The 15,283-nt window shown below is 39.8% G+C and overlaps 2 protein-coding genes across 9 annotated transcripts in view; one reads left to right on the forward strand and one right to left on the reverse strand.

The window, feature by feature from the left end:
• LOC116727857 (glutamate receptor 1-like) overlaps window positions 1-15,283 on the reverse strand; it is a 137,245-nt gene that overhangs the window by 117,876 nt on the left and 4,086 nt on the right. For all 7 annotated transcript variants that reach the window (XR_004340874.1, XR_004340871.1, XR_004340873.1 and 4 more), the window contains exon 2: window positions 11,272-11,406. Coding sequence is in view for 3 of the 7 variants with exons in the window: in XM_032575512.1 (XP_032431403.1) it covers window positions 11,272-11,406 (135 nt within the window). In the remaining 4 variants the exon portion in view is untranslated. The remainder of the gene's footprint in view (window positions 1-11,271; window positions 11,407-15,283) is intronic.
• Window positions 650-6,740, forward strand: LOC116727859 (uncharacterized). Of its 2 annotated transcripts, none has more exons than XR_004340875.1 (2): window positions 650-6,387; window positions 6,533-6,740. XR_004340875.1 is itself a non-coding variant. In XM_032575514.1 (2 exons), exon 2 carries the CDS (start codon window positions 1,125-1,127, stop codon window positions 2,868-2,870), a length of 1,746 nt encoding a protein of 581 aa, XP_032431405.1. In that variant the 5' UTR covers window positions 650-780; window positions 926-1,124; the 3' UTR covers window positions 2,871-6,571. The 2 variants fall into 2 exon arrangements, 1 of the variants encoding a protein (XP_032431405.1); XM_032575514.1 differs by having other exon boundaries at window positions 650-780; window positions 926-6,571.

Consider the following 15,283-nt stretch of genomic DNA (forward strand, 5'->3'; position numbering starts at 1 on the left):
TTTTTTAAATGATACTATAATAATAATACTATATCACTCAGATATTTTTTGGAAGATTTTGAAGAGAACAAGTTTTTTTCTACTTCCTTGACCTTACATGAAAAATGTTTTTTTTTTTATTTGAGGAAATAACTGCTGTACATTGATATATTGACTTTTGACACTTAATGTGGAAAACAGTTGCCATTATCTCCTCCAGAGGACTGAATTTCTAAAAACTGAAACCCTAAAGTTTCAACCTCACATGAGCTTCTGCATGCATTCCATAGGAGCGCAGCAGAAAGAATCAGGTGAAGTGCAGCTCCCTGTGAAAAACTTGGATTGATCCAGACATTCTGATTGATCACTGGACTTACAAATACACCTAGAATCACAAACCCTTTAGCTCCAATATAATTGAGCATTCATCCTGTTGGGCTTAGCCTATTTAAATCCATGTGAGACATTTAAAAATTTGGACGGTTAATGTCAAAAATGAATTGCAGACTTATGAACATGAGCTAATTCTCTAAATTCTGTGCAGTTTAAATTTTTAATTGTGAACATACACTGTAGTGAAACCTGTTTAATTTAATGTTGTTCATCTGCTGCGGCCACCTAGTGGCAAATGTTATAATTTTGTCTATTGCTGGTTCACTGACCCCATCTTGTGGTCACTTTTATTACTACAACTTGTTTACCAGAAAGGAAGAAGGCCTGTTGATCCATGTGCTCTGAAAGAAGCCCTTTTTGTTGTGTTTTCTTTAATCTAAGTGCGAAAAGGGGAAAACAGCATCGTCTGTAAGTACTGTTCTAATTTGCTTGTCATATAAATCATAATTTGTAACCCGTTGACATGTTTATGTGAAGATGGACATTTTTACTTGTGTCAGCCCAATGTGTTAGCCTAGCTGGCATTCATTTTCTGTACCTTTGTGTGTTACAGTTTTACACGATTCTCATTAAACCCTGCTAAAGAACCAAATGGAGTGCTTCTTGGTGGACGGATGGGAAAGTGTTTATCTACCTGTATAGCTGAGTTACTGCTGAAAGTCACAGTGCTTAGCGAGGCCAGGACAGTAAAAAGACGTAGTAAAAAGACATCCCATGCAGAAAAGACAAAGGAAAAAGACAACTTCTGAGCCATGGACAACAAAGATAATGAACAGAAGGCAAGTGATGAGCAATCAAATAAGGACATGGATCAAAATACAGTGTACCACGTCCGTTCCATAGCCTCACGGTCATCTACGTGCTTCTCAGTCAGTTTGGCCGCAGCTAAAGCAAGAGCTAAGGCTGAAGCAGCTAAAGCTCAATTGGAGTTTCATGAAAAAGAGACACATATTCAGATTGAGAAGGTAAAACTTGAAGCATCACTGCGTGCACTCACTCTTCAAAAGGAAGTTACAGCTACTAATGCTGAAGCAAAAGTATTTGAGGCAGTAGCAGCAGACATAGAAGAAGGAAAATGCAGTGAGACATCCGAGCGCAGCCCTGTAGCCATACAAACACTGAAAAGGACAGAAGACTATGTAAAAGAGCAGTCATCTTACTTCAGTCAATACAACTACAACAAGGATGAGGGGACTCACTCACACCCACCTAACACTATGCCCAATGCTGTTAACATGCAACAATATACAGTACCTATGCCTGCTGCTGTAACCACGCAACAATACGCAGCATCAGATGAATTCAAGTCTCTTCCCATTCATCAGCTAGATGTGACAGGAGGGCACGTTGAACAATCCCCCAACTTTAACTCTTACCATGGAGGTGACACAATGCACAACGTTAATGTGAAAACTGCTGTCCCTACCTCTAACGTAAACTCAGGAAATCCCACATTTGACCTGGCAAGGTTTTTAGCACGCAACCAAGTCATAACATCTGGTCTAGTCAAATTTGATGACACTGCAGAACATTATCAAGCATGGCGAGCTTCCTTCATCAGTGCTATAGAACCACTAGGGCTGACACCTAGTGAAGAAGTTGATCTGATGGTGAAATGGCTTGGCAAGGAGTCAAGTGAGCATGCGGCCAGAATAAGAGTAGTTAATGTTAACCGGCCTATGGATGGACTAAAAGCAATATGGGCAAGACTGGACAAAATATATGGCTCACCAGAGGCAATTGAAAATGCTCTTTTCTCAAGACTTGAAGCTTTTCCCAAAATCCAATCCAGAGATAACCACAAACTTCAAGAGCTAGCAGATCTTCTAGAAGAGCTCCAGATTGCAAAGCAAAGTGACAAGTTGTGTGGTTTAGCCTATTTGGACACGGCTAGAGGTGTCGGGCCTATTGTAGAGAAGCTCCCCTACCCTCTACAGGAACGCTGGATGTCACAAGGTTCTAGATTTAAAAGAGATTATAACGTGTCTTTCTCACCATTTTCCTTCTTCAAAGAATTTGTGTGCTCAGAAGCTGAAGTAAGGAATGATCCAAGTTTTAAGACTCTCTCACTCACGTGTGCTCCTCAGAGAAAGGAAAAATGTGCACCAGTCAGACACCCAGTTGCTGTCAATAAAACAAATGTCACACAAGATCAAATAAGCACTCCTGTCAAATCAACAGAGAAAATCCCTGTTAACCCAGAAAAACAATGCCCTATCCATAACAAACCGCACCCATTGAGTAAGTGCAGAGGATTTGTTAAAATGACTCTTGATGAACGCAAAAAACTTCTCAAAGAACACACGATCTGCTATCGCTGCTGTGCTTCTACAAGTCATATGGCCAAAAACTGTCAAGCTCCAATCAAATGTTTTGAATGTGCAAGTGACAAACATGTTAGTGCCATGCATTTCAGTGGAACAAGCGCAGTTCAATCCTCAAGTCAACCCCCACCGTGTGCAGAGGACGGCGGGGAGGAAGAGACGAAACAGGCATAGGACACTGTGGCATAGGACAAAGTGGTAAATCGTGTTCCAAGATTATTCTGGTTAACGTGTATCCCTCAGGTCAACAGCAGAGGAGTATGAGGATGTATGCAGTTCTGGATGACCAGAGCAATCTCTCCCTGGCAAGAAGTGAGTTTTTTGATAAGTTTGACATACACGGCACTGAGGCTCCTTACAGCATTACAACGTGTATGGGCGCAACACAAGCATATGGAAGGAGAGCCCATGGTTATGTGATAGAGTTTCTAGACAAAGAAACATGTCTGCAGCTTCCCACATTGATTGAATGTGACAATCTCCCTAACAACAGGAAAGAAATCCCAACACCGGAAGTGGCCTATCACCACAACCACCTGAACAAAATAGCTTCAGAAATCCCTCCTCTCAACCCCAATGCTGAGATTCTCCTGCTGATAGGAAGAGACCTGTTGAGAGTGCACAAAGTACGGAAACAGATAAACAGACTGAATAAATGAACCATTTGCACAAAAATTGGATCTCGGCTGGGTGGTAGTCGGTGATGTCTGTGTCAATGGAATGCATGGGCCTCCAACAGTGAGCAGCATGAAGACATACATATCTGACAGTGGCAGACCTACATTTTTAGGGTGTGAGAACAAAAATAAAAGTAAGAGACTTGTACACAGAAACATCAGACACACTTTCGGTGTTTTCAAGAACAATTCATGATCACCAGTTAGCTCCCTCTATTGAAGACAAACGCTTCTTGGAAATAATGGAAAAAGGCTTTCTCCAAGATGATTCAAATAGCTGGGTCGCCCCTCTCCCATTCCGGCATCCTCGTCGCAAGTTACCTAATAACAGAGAATATGCAGAGAAACATTTTGCCTCTCTGGAATGCAATCTTCAGAAGAAACCTGAAATGAAAAGGCACTTTTTGGCGTTTATGCAAAGGCTGTTTAATAATCATCACGCTGAGCTTGCTCCACCACTCGAAGAAAAGGAAAGGTGATACTTACCCACTTTTGGAGTTTATCATCCGCAAAAGCCCAGCCAAATACGTGTCGTGTTTGAATCATCAGCACAGTTTGACGGCGTCTCACTGAATGACGTTTTGCTGCAGGGTCCAGACCTAAGTAACAGTCTACTTGGAGTTCTGATGAGATTCAGAATAGGCCCAATCGGAGTTTTAGCAGATATAGAGCAGATGTTCCACTGCTTTGTGGTTCAAGAAGAGTGCAGAGACATGCTCAGGTTTTTGTGGTACCACGACAATCAGCCAGGGAACGAAGTGGTTGAATACCGCATGAGGGTTCACATATTTGGGAACAGTCCATCACCTGCAATCGCCATTTATGGCCTACGGAGGGCAGCAAAGGAAATGGAGCAAGTCTATGGCAGCAAAACAACAGAGTCAGTGGAGAGACATTTTTACATGGACGACGCAGTGCTGTCTTTCACATCAGAAGCCGAGGCCACTGTCAGTAACAGAGTACAGCGCATCAGACAAGTGTCTCAGCCTAATCAGTGGAGATTTGTGCCCACCGAACTCAATCCAACAGATTGTGGCTCGACATCAGTTGCAGCAGAAGAGCTTGTCAACACCCTCTGGTTAACTGGACCAAGATTCCTCACAGACACGATCTCGACGAAGATTGGTTCAGACGAACAATACTTGCTTATCAATCCAGATGATGACAGGTCAGGGTGAACGCCACCAATGTGGTAACAGAGTCATCAACTCACAAACTATTTTCAAGTCGCTTTGAACATTTTTCAAACTGGAAATCTCTCCTGAAAGCGGTTGCCAGACTCATTCACATCGCTCAAAGCTTCTCAAACAAAAACAGCAACAGCTGTCGAGGTTGGTGTTACTGCAACAACATCTCATCTTCAGAAATGGATAAAGCGGAGCGACTGATCATTCACACAGTGCAACAACAGTGCTTCTCACAGGAAATCTCTGCAGTCAGGAAAGACCAAAGTCTATCAAAGAACAGCCCTATTCTCAGACTCAATCCATTCATCGACAATGAGGGGCTCCTAAGAGTTGGAGGACGTTTGCAGCATTCTATGTTACAAAGAAACGAGTCAAATCCGATCATAATACCCAACAAACACCACATTGCAACTCTGCTAGTGCGTCATCATCACGAGAGAGTGAAATACCAGGGAAGGCATCTAACAGAAGGAGCCGTTCGCACCAGTGGACTGTGGTTGGTTGGAGGTAAGCGGCTCATAAGCACCATCATTCACAAGTGTGTGTTGCAGAAAGCTATGTGGACTGTCAGAACAACAGCTTATGTCTGACCTACCTGAAGAAAGGCTCAAAGTGGACCCACCATTCTCATATGTGGGCCTGGATGTCTTTGGCCCGTGGGAGATTGTGACAAAACGTACAAGAGGAGGCCAACTAAACAACAAAAGGTGGGCAGTGTTGTTCACATGCATGTCTACCAGGGTTGAGGTTGTGGAAACAATGACTGCCTCAAGCTTTATCAATGCTCTCCGGAGATTCTTTTCACTCCGCGGACCAGCCAAGCAACTCAGGTCTGACAGAGGGACCAACTTTATTGGCGCCTGTAATGAGCTGAAACTATCACCGCAAGATGCCAATAACATGATCAAAGATTATCTAACAGAACAGAGGTGCACATGGGAATTCAACCCGCCCCATGCGTCCCACATGGAATTTGGGAAAGAATGATTGGGGTTTCTCGCCGCATTCTAGATGCTCTACTCCTAGATGTGAAGCAACCTCAGCTCACCCACGAAGTTTTGGTGACCTTCATGGCAGAGGTCACAGCTATCGTTAATGCCAGACCCCTTGTGTCGATTTCCACAGACCCTGAAGCTCCACTGGTCTTAACTCCAGCTATGCTTCTTACTCAGAAAACAGGAGCTCCTCCTCCAGTTCCAGACAACCTGACAGAGAAGGATGTCTTCAAGAGTCAATGGAAGAAAGTTCAGATACTAGCCAACAACTTTTGGACAAGATGGCAGAAAGAATATCTCTGCACCATTCAAGGTCGTCAAAAGTGGCTCGTAAAGAAAACAAATCTCAAGGAAGGAGATGTTGTCCTCCTGAGGGATTCCACTGCTAAGCGCAACGAGTGGCCCATGGGACTTGTTGTTAAGACATACCCCAGCAAGGACGGGCTTGTGAGAAAAGTGGATGTTAAAGTTGCAAAACATCAGGGTGTAAAGACATTCAGCCGACCAATCTCAGAATTGATTCTTCTATTGACACCTAGTAATGTGGACATTTGATTTAGTGGCATCTCTTAAAGACGCCAGGCGGGGAGTGTAGTGAAACCTGTTTATTTTAATGTTATTCAACATGAAGTTCACCTGCTGAGGCCACCTAGTGGCAAATGTTATAATTTTGTCTATTGCTGGTTCACTGACGCCATCTTGTGGTCACTTTTATTACTACAACTTGTTTACCAGAAAGGAAGAAGGCCTGTTGATCCATGTGCTCTGAAAGAAGCCCTTTTTGTTGTGTTTTCTTTAATCTAAGTGCGAAAAGGGGAAAACAGCATCGTCTGTAAGTACTGTTCTAATTTGCTTGTCATATAAATCATAATTTGTAACCCGTTGACATGTTTATGTGAAGATGGACATTTTTACTTGTGTCAGCCCAATGTGTTAGCCTAGCTGGCATTCATTTTCTGTACCTTTGTGTGTTACAGTTTTACACGATTCTCATTAAACCCTGCTAAAGAACCAAATGGAGTGCTTCTTGGTGGACGGATGGGAAAGTGTTTATCTACCTGTATAGCTGAGTTACTGCTGAAAGTCACAGTGCTTAGCGAGGCCAGGACATACACAGAGGCAGAATAAGATCCAAAGTCACTTTTTACACTCCTTCCGCTTCTTTAAGCTGCAGGAAAAAAATTATTCCCATTTGACAGATTGAACTGTTTCAAAATATCCCTTTTCTGTTTTCCTCTTCTTGGATTTATTGATTTTTGATTGTTCTTTGATTTATTTTCTCTTTCTCAGACATTCCTCCCTTACTGTCTCTGTGTTTCCTCTGCAGTCCACCGTTGTGTGAAATGTAAAACAGACTGGGCTCTGCCTCCTGTGAGACAGACTCTACAGTTGGCCGCATCCTTTCAGTGATTTTTGAGTGGGGAGGGGGCAAAAAACATTTCTCTGCGAGCTGCTGCAGCATGCTCAGATTCTGTTAGCAGGAATTATCCTCAGCCCTGATGGGGTGAAATGGTTGACAGCTGGTGTCACACAGCGCTGGAGCACCGCTCAACCTGAATACAGCAAAATAGATAACACCTGCTTTGCATCAAGCTGGATTTGGTGGTCAACTAAAGCTTAAAATATAAAACCAACACAATGTTCTCCAACTCTCAGTAGAAAGGTATAAAATTCCCCTGAGGGCACATGAACAGCTTCAAAAATAATTAGATCCTCATCAAGTTTTCTTCAGATCCTCATCACTGTTTTTTTCTGAAATAGCCTTTATTTTTCTTTTTTCCTTTCACCAAACTCAGAAGAGAAAGTTCAAATAAAGGAGGATGGGATTTTTAGTCCATGCACACAAACACAAGACTCTGTGGAGCTTCCAGTGGCATCCAGGCATATAAAACAGGTCACAGTTTACTGATAAAGATGCCAACAAAATCCTACACTGCAAAAATATAAAATCTTACCAAATATTGGTCTAATTTCTAGAATAAATATCACAGTACATGTGGAATGAGACAAAACCAACTCACAAGTAACTTTTGTTGTGTAAAGAAGCACTGAGTTTTTCTCAATTTATTTTTTAGTTCTAGAGCAAGGGTCTCAAACTCCAGTCCTTGAGGGCCACTGTTCTGCAAATTTTAAATGTGCCTCTGCTGCACCACACCTGAATAGAATAATTAGGTCATTAGCAAGGCTCATGGACAACTGATCTACACAAGGAGGAGGTAATTAAGCCATTTCATTCCAGCGTTTTGTACCTGTAGCACATCTAAAAACTGCAGGACAGTGGCCCTCGAGGACTGGCGTTTGAGAACCCTGTTCTAGAGTGTGTACATGTGAACATTCTCTTTTAAGGTGCAGATGAAATGTTTGTTACCTTGTGCTTGTGTCTTTTGTGGCAGCCATTTTAGGCTGCTGCTAAAGGAGAGGCCCGCCTCAGACCCAGCTCTTTTATAGGAAGTAAGATGATAAAAGCCGGAGTTTGATTGGTTGAAACATAAAGTAATAAAAAGAACAAAATGACTTCTAAATATTGCATTTGCATACATAAGATGTTTGTCTGATATTTTATCATTGATAAATAATTGTTAATGTTTATGTATGTGAAAGTCAACTTTGTTTTGTGTGACGTGTGTAGGTGGACTTCTGGATGTGGCAGTTAGATGAGAACCAATAAACCAGCTTCGTTTGCTGTACAGTAGTGATGGTGAGATGAAGCTTCATGAAACACCGAGGCATTCCAGCCAATCGTTCGACTCAGGAGCCGATGAACCGTGGTGCTTCATTTGCTCTGCTGTGATATCAAGTGGACAAAAATAGGCAATGTGAAAACAACATGAAGCCTTACAAAGAATAAACAAGTAAATTATGTTTGTGATTCTGATACATAAAATCTGATTATAGTCTTTATCTATATGAAACAATGGCTGGATCAAAAAGAAAACTGGAACCAAATGGAGGAGAGAGTTGTGATTGGCTTGTTACTCTAACCAAGCTATGGATAAAATGACATTATTCATTTATTATTTACAAATAACAACTTTAACTGAGTTCGGGGTTTGGTGGCTTCTCTGTTTTGAGATGATTCCGTCTGCTGCAGAAAATACCCGCGCTCACAGAGCGCAGATGAAGCGCTTTGTCTGCGCTCTGAAGCAAGAAACGCATCAGTAGGTTTATAAATGTTACGATAAAACATTTGGTCACTTTCCCAATATTCCAGGTCAATCTATGCTGTCTCATCTTTGCATCCTAAAATGATTTGGCTGAGCTTGGCCGACCAGGTTAATATCCTTGTTTTTCTGCAGAGCTCAATAATGCCTCAGCACAGCTCACGTTTTTTATATACTGTACATCATTAAAGTTCATTTGGACATGATACCTGTCCTTTTAAAATATTAGAAATTAAGAAATTAGAAAGAAATTAGAACACAGGATTTACTGTGTTGATTTTTTGGCATTTTAGTTAATAGTTTATTATTACTGTGTGAAACTATTTGGGGAGATCAAAATCTTGAAAAAAAACTTCTCAAAGAAAAGTTGGGTCCACAACCTCCAAACACACACACAATAAAATCATAAAACATGAAAATGTGATGGGTGAGTGATGGCAGTGTGTTACTGCCATGTATCTGCAAGCAAACTGATAAACCAGTTCCTCAATCAGCCACATAGTACGGCCCGTTTGCGAGGCTTCAAACTTCACAGCCTGCTTCATCAACACAAGCCTCGATACGCTCTTCATAAAAATCCTCCTGGATTACTGAACACACACTCCGAGGCCTCGACACAGAAGACACATCACTAACTGAACTGATGACTGATGACTTCTCCTTCCACACCACACCTCTCACAATAACAATATAAATGGTAAAATGGTAAATGGACTGAACTTATATAGCGCTTTTCCAGTCATTTTTGACCACTCAAAGCGCTTTACACTAGAGTCACATTCACCCAGTCGCACTCACAAACACGCACACAAACACGCAGATCGGTAGGCAATTTGGGGTTAAGTGCCTTGCCCAGAGGCACATCGACATGTGGCAGGAGGAAGCTGGAATCGAACCTACAACCTTCCGATCGCAAGACGACTACTCTACCAAAGAGCCACAGTCGCCACAATAAGAATATAAGAGCTTGTTTGAAGTAAATAAATCCTTAATATTAATGATAGAGTCCTTGTTCCACTGGCAAATTATTTTACTTATAACAAGCACTAGTGCAAGTTTTAAGAACTAGTACTATTGATCAATATTAAGGAATTAGACTTAAAATAACCTATATTTTACTCAAACATTACTTGAAAGTTAGATTTGTCTTATTTCAATTGTACTAAGATATTTGTACTAGAAACTAGACAAAAATACTTGGAAAGATTTGTGCTTTTGCAGAGTGTACCCATCTCACGGCTGAAGGATTTGTAATTTTCTACTGTTTATAAATGTAACTTAGTGATGAAATAAGCTATTTATTGCTGAATTTTCACAAAAATGTGAGCGTAACAGATGTAAAATTCAATTAAATTGACAAAAATATAGTTCTTGATGTACTTTTTTCAACATAATTATTTCTAATATGAGTTGAAAGTCTCTGAATGGACTCACACTTCAGGTGCGAGAAGGATGGTTTCTAAATTCTTTGTTTGGCCACAGAACAAAAAAACACTTCCACTACTCTCTAAATCTCCTCCAGCGATCAGTCCCCAGAGCCTGAGTCCATTTATCGCTCAGCTCCCTCTAGTCCACATTTACTGCCGTCGGCTGCACTCTTTAAGACTGCCTCTATTTACCCCAATCTTCCCCAAATCCCAAGCCTGCTTAACAAAGTCTGGAGAAAGGTCTGAAGAACTGATCCATGATATGGAAGTGCAAACGACAGCTGAATGCATCGACCTCTAACAGGTCACTCAGTGTGTCTAATGCCACAGCAGATGCAACAAAATATTCCAGTAAAATAAACTTAAAATGAACAGAATCCAAGTGATTCAACATCAAAACTACAGACTGATGTAATAATGATTAATAATCAAAATAATCTTCATTTTAGATCAGGGGTGTCAAAGTCATTTTCATTTTGGGCCATATCAAGATCATGAATATTGCAAAATGTTTTAATAAAATCTGTTTGTAAACTGTCAAAAATATTAATAAATGGCTGTCTCTGAATCAATGAGAACTTCTCAAAATTAAATATGATTGAACATCGTTTCATATTTATGTAATTTGGTAGTATACAGGTAAAAACTCTTTTGATTTAACTGATAAAATAATATATAAGTACACCACTGTTGTGTTTTGACAATCTTGAAAGTTCTATTCATATGTCTCTCCAAAACCCAGAGGCCCACATAGCAAGCTATGGATTGGCCCCAGGCCTTGAGTTTGACATGTGTTTTCTTTAAGGAACCTGTGTGATCTTTTTTGCACAAGGTGTTTTAATTTATGTTGGTATGAAATCTACAAATTGTGTTTAATGTGGATGTCTTTTCATGAGCTTTGGGACATAATTACAAAATAAACAGACCACAATAAACCTTTGCACCAAAATGCAATAAACAACACCAAATACACAATGTTCAGTGAAATAGGCTCCTGAAGAATCAAAGTCAATGTGTCTTCCCAGAGTCTTCCCCCCCAAAAATACTGGCTGAAGTATTTTTGTTCACAAAGACAATCTGAAATCTTTCCCCTATCACACACTCACAGCTTTTAGTGTTTTCACTTACAAGCATAGGTCATGGCAAAACTGCTCCCAATGTCCACCATGTCCACCTGTGGCACCAGTTTGGGGACGTCCTGATGTTGTGCCAGGGCGAAACGAAACACCTCGTATTCATGGGACCCAGTGGGGAAAAGGCCTCCTAGTCAATAAAAAAACACAAAGTAAGTGGAAGATTTGGAAAAAATAGAAAATTTCCCCTATTTTCAATTTTTAGGACACCACTTAGTTATGTTTTACACATTTCAGGGATAAAGAGCACTAGTAAGACTGGTACAATTCAATAATTACATAAAGACAAAAATATGCATAAAAGGTGTACTTTGTAGTCTGGCAGCAGCATTTTAAAGGCAGAAGATGTGAGATCCTGCCTTTTAAATGAATAAAAATGGGTCAAAGCTGAGGACTCTACAGGAGCATAAAAAATGCACGATCTATTGCAGGACTTGTTGTTCCTTAAAGGTCTTCCAGTAAAAAGATATTCCCTACTTCAGTCCCTCTCGAAACAAATTTTAAAGATAATTACAGTGGCAGACTGACAGAAAGTTCAGCATATTTGTGAAAGTAAAAAGAAATAAAATTTGGCTTTCCAAATTTTTGAAAGATAAAATTCTGAAAATTCTGTGTCTCCTATTACTATTAATTATATAGCATTTTGCCACTCAAATTTTCACTTTGGGCCACGGCTCCAAAATGTTCAACTTTAAACAGACTGTATCATAGCTGAACTAGTTTCTTATAGTCCTATAAGTCCTTTAAACAAAAATGTCATGGTAACACACGTCATGCACCATGGTGCTTGTTACGCTAGTCTTTTGTAATTATGTCAAAATCTAACCAATTCTTGAGATTTCAAGACTACTTCAGACCTCTGAGTTGCCATTCTGAGGCCTACAGTTGAGTCCTAAAATCCTGAGTCCTAAATTCTGAAACTGTACAAAACAAATTTTGACATTATAAATAAAGGGCACCTCTTGCTTCATGATTCATCCCTCAGTCAGGCTTCATCATTGTGGCTAAAAATGATCAGTGTTTGGGAGTAATTGCTGTTAAAAGCCTCTTGGCATGGCTCTTATTTCAACCATTTGCCTGCCACTCACACCCACTTCTCATAATAGTTTTCAGGGTCTCATGGAAATAATGTGAATACTTAAACTCAGACAGGTCAGCAACTTATTGGTCCTCTGGAACAAAAAGAGAGCTGTTTTCATTCTAATTTTATTCTGAGCAACAACACTGCAAAGTTTTGCTTTTCAGATGATACCACTGACATTTCTTATATTTAAACCAAACAATAAAATTAGCCACCAGTAGAAACATAAAAAGTGAATAACAAGTGTATTACCCAGGAAGGAAATTCTCAAGCTCCAAAACAAAAAAACAAACAAAAAAACAAGTTAAGCTAAGGATTGCCTTGGGGGACGCCATAGTTAAGGCTCTATTTTAGGTCCTCTACTTTTTAATTTGTACATGTTGCCGCTTGGTGGAGTCATCAGGAACCATGGAATCAGTTTCCACAGTTATGCTGATGACACTCAGTTATACATCTCATTGTCTCGGGACGACCCCCGGCCAATCACTGCACTTTTTAATTGCATTTCAGACATAAAGACCTGGATGGCACATAACTTTCTCCAGTTAAACCAGGACAAAACATAAGTTTTAATCATTGGACCAGAGGATTAGAACAAAATTATAATTCAGAACAAATGGTTAATCGGGAGCTGCGCTTTTTGGCTCAGCTCTTTCTTCACCATGACAGACCGGTACAGCACCCACTTCACTGCAGATGCTGTGCTAATAGACCTGTTGATCTCCCACTCCATTTTTCCCTAATTTGTGAACAAGATTATTTCATCAAGGGAAAAGGATAGTTGAGGTATATATGAGACCAACACAAGCCAGTACAAAACTGTTGAGCTTAAGGAATTTGTGGTCTCCACCTCTTTTACAACTTTAAATCTGCGTTGGAAAGTGCTGGATGCGTTTTTTACTTTAAGTCAGAGAGAGTGTGTTTAGTATCATATGCGGTGTTACACATTGGTGCTTTTCCTGACCTCCAGAAAGTTCATACTTGGTGTTGTATTACCATCCATGGCTTATAACAAACTTAATAGATTTCTTTTTTTCCTCCATGTCATAAAGTCAGATTTGTGTTTGGCAGAAGTGGTCACATTGACAGAACCTACCTCTGCTGTGGATCTCTACAGCTCCTCCTGATTCAACACTGACTGAAGTTTTTCTATGTCACATAAAATGTCAATAAATCACAGCAGGATTTGTTTCAGGTGACAAAATGTAAAAAGTTTAAGTTGTTTTACAACGCAGTATACTTTTTAATTTTGCAAAGAGAGAAATAAACATCCAATCCATTTTATCCAGAATAAAACTTCTGAATGTCCTGGGATTACTAAATCATGAATGAATAAAACATCAGAACACTTTCTTTTAAAATGTGCAATAAACTTTGGACATGCTGATAGACCATATAAATAGTATGTAATGAATGAACCTAAGTTCTAAAAGGCTGGAAGTGGTCCATCTGCTGTGACAGAAGGCCTAACTAATTCAGGAAAAAACATGCAGAAAAAAACAACGTTCCAGAGCCAAAACTGCTGAAAGCTGTTTGGTATACAGGCTCAAACTGCAGGAGGGGGTTCACTCCAGAAAAAAAATTCAACATGATGCCTCATCAGCATCAAACCTGGGAGCAAACTACAGCGGGAGTCCGAACCGGTTGGCTTGATGAGTCATGATAATAATCCACTCCGCAGACCACAGCTGCGGGAGCCACACCAACGAATCTGACTGGAACGGAAAAGAAATCTGAGGAAATACCCCTGAAACTAGATTCAACAGGTGTACATATACTGTAGGAGTGAAAGTTTTGTCAATAGTAAAAATTACTAAAAACTAAATTATTCAAATTATCTGTGATGATATTGATGAGTTTCTAATATAATTCTATTTTTGCTATCAGGTTTACTGTATATTAAAGACAATTTACAAAAGATGAGAAACTATTCTATTTACTTAAGAATGCAATCTGTGATAATCATATTGAATTTCTTTAATTACCTTTTTTATTCTCATTTGAAATTGGAACACTGACCAGTGTCTTTGATGGTACCATTTTACCTGAAAAACATTATAAGCTGAATAACAATTCTTTACTGATTAAATAACTTAATTAGATCAGCTCCTTAATAATACATTATGACACAAAGTATATTACTTTTTGTTATTTCAAAAGTAATATTACTATGGTTTCTAACAATATATTAATAATGCAGGCAAACATTTGTCTTCAGGAAAATGACTGAAAGATAATAGAAAAGCTAAGTTACAGATAAATATCCTAACTGACCAGATTTTAAAAATAACTTTATAAAGAACGCCAAGCATGCAGCCTCAGACTTACAAAAACTCTGTTATGCATCTTCAGAATACAAAGATAATGCACATTTGGTTTTTTATCATTATTATTTTTAATATGGATGGCTTTTGATGATTTTTAGAGGATGGTGGATGACTTGTTGAGCTGCAAACAGATAGTTAGGCAGAACTTGGAGCTGATCTGACTGAAACGACTACACCACCACCTTCCACTCATGTTCCAACCCTGGTCAACTTCAGTTGCAGCTACAACACAGAACCTGTAATGAAGATACTGTACTTTTGCTTTTGACCATCTCCACAGTAATCTCCATAGATGTTGGCAACTAACATTCTTCCATCTAGATGACTAAATAATGGGCTTGCTTGATCCTGATACTATGGTGCATGTAATCAAAGTAATAGATACTACCATAACTAATATCCTGCAGAGGTGTCTGCAGGATATTGTCGGAGGATATGCACAATACAATCACAGCACCTAACCCACAAGAGCACAATCACATAACCAACCCACATCATGTCGCACAAAGTTTCGACTAGATTAACTGTTTAACCCTCCCGCTGTCTCAGGAAGAGTGTGTCAGATGTCTTGGTATGCCAACCTGGTGACCCGTCAGCTC

Source organism: Xiphophorus hellerii, chromosome 11, assembly GCF_003331165.1.
Source record: "Xiphophorus hellerii strain 12219 chromosome 11, Xiphophorus_hellerii-4.1, whole genome shotgun sequence".
Taxonomy (NCBI): Eukaryota; Metazoa; Chordata; class Actinopteri; order Cyprinodontiformes; family Poeciliidae; genus Xiphophorus; species Xiphophorus hellerii.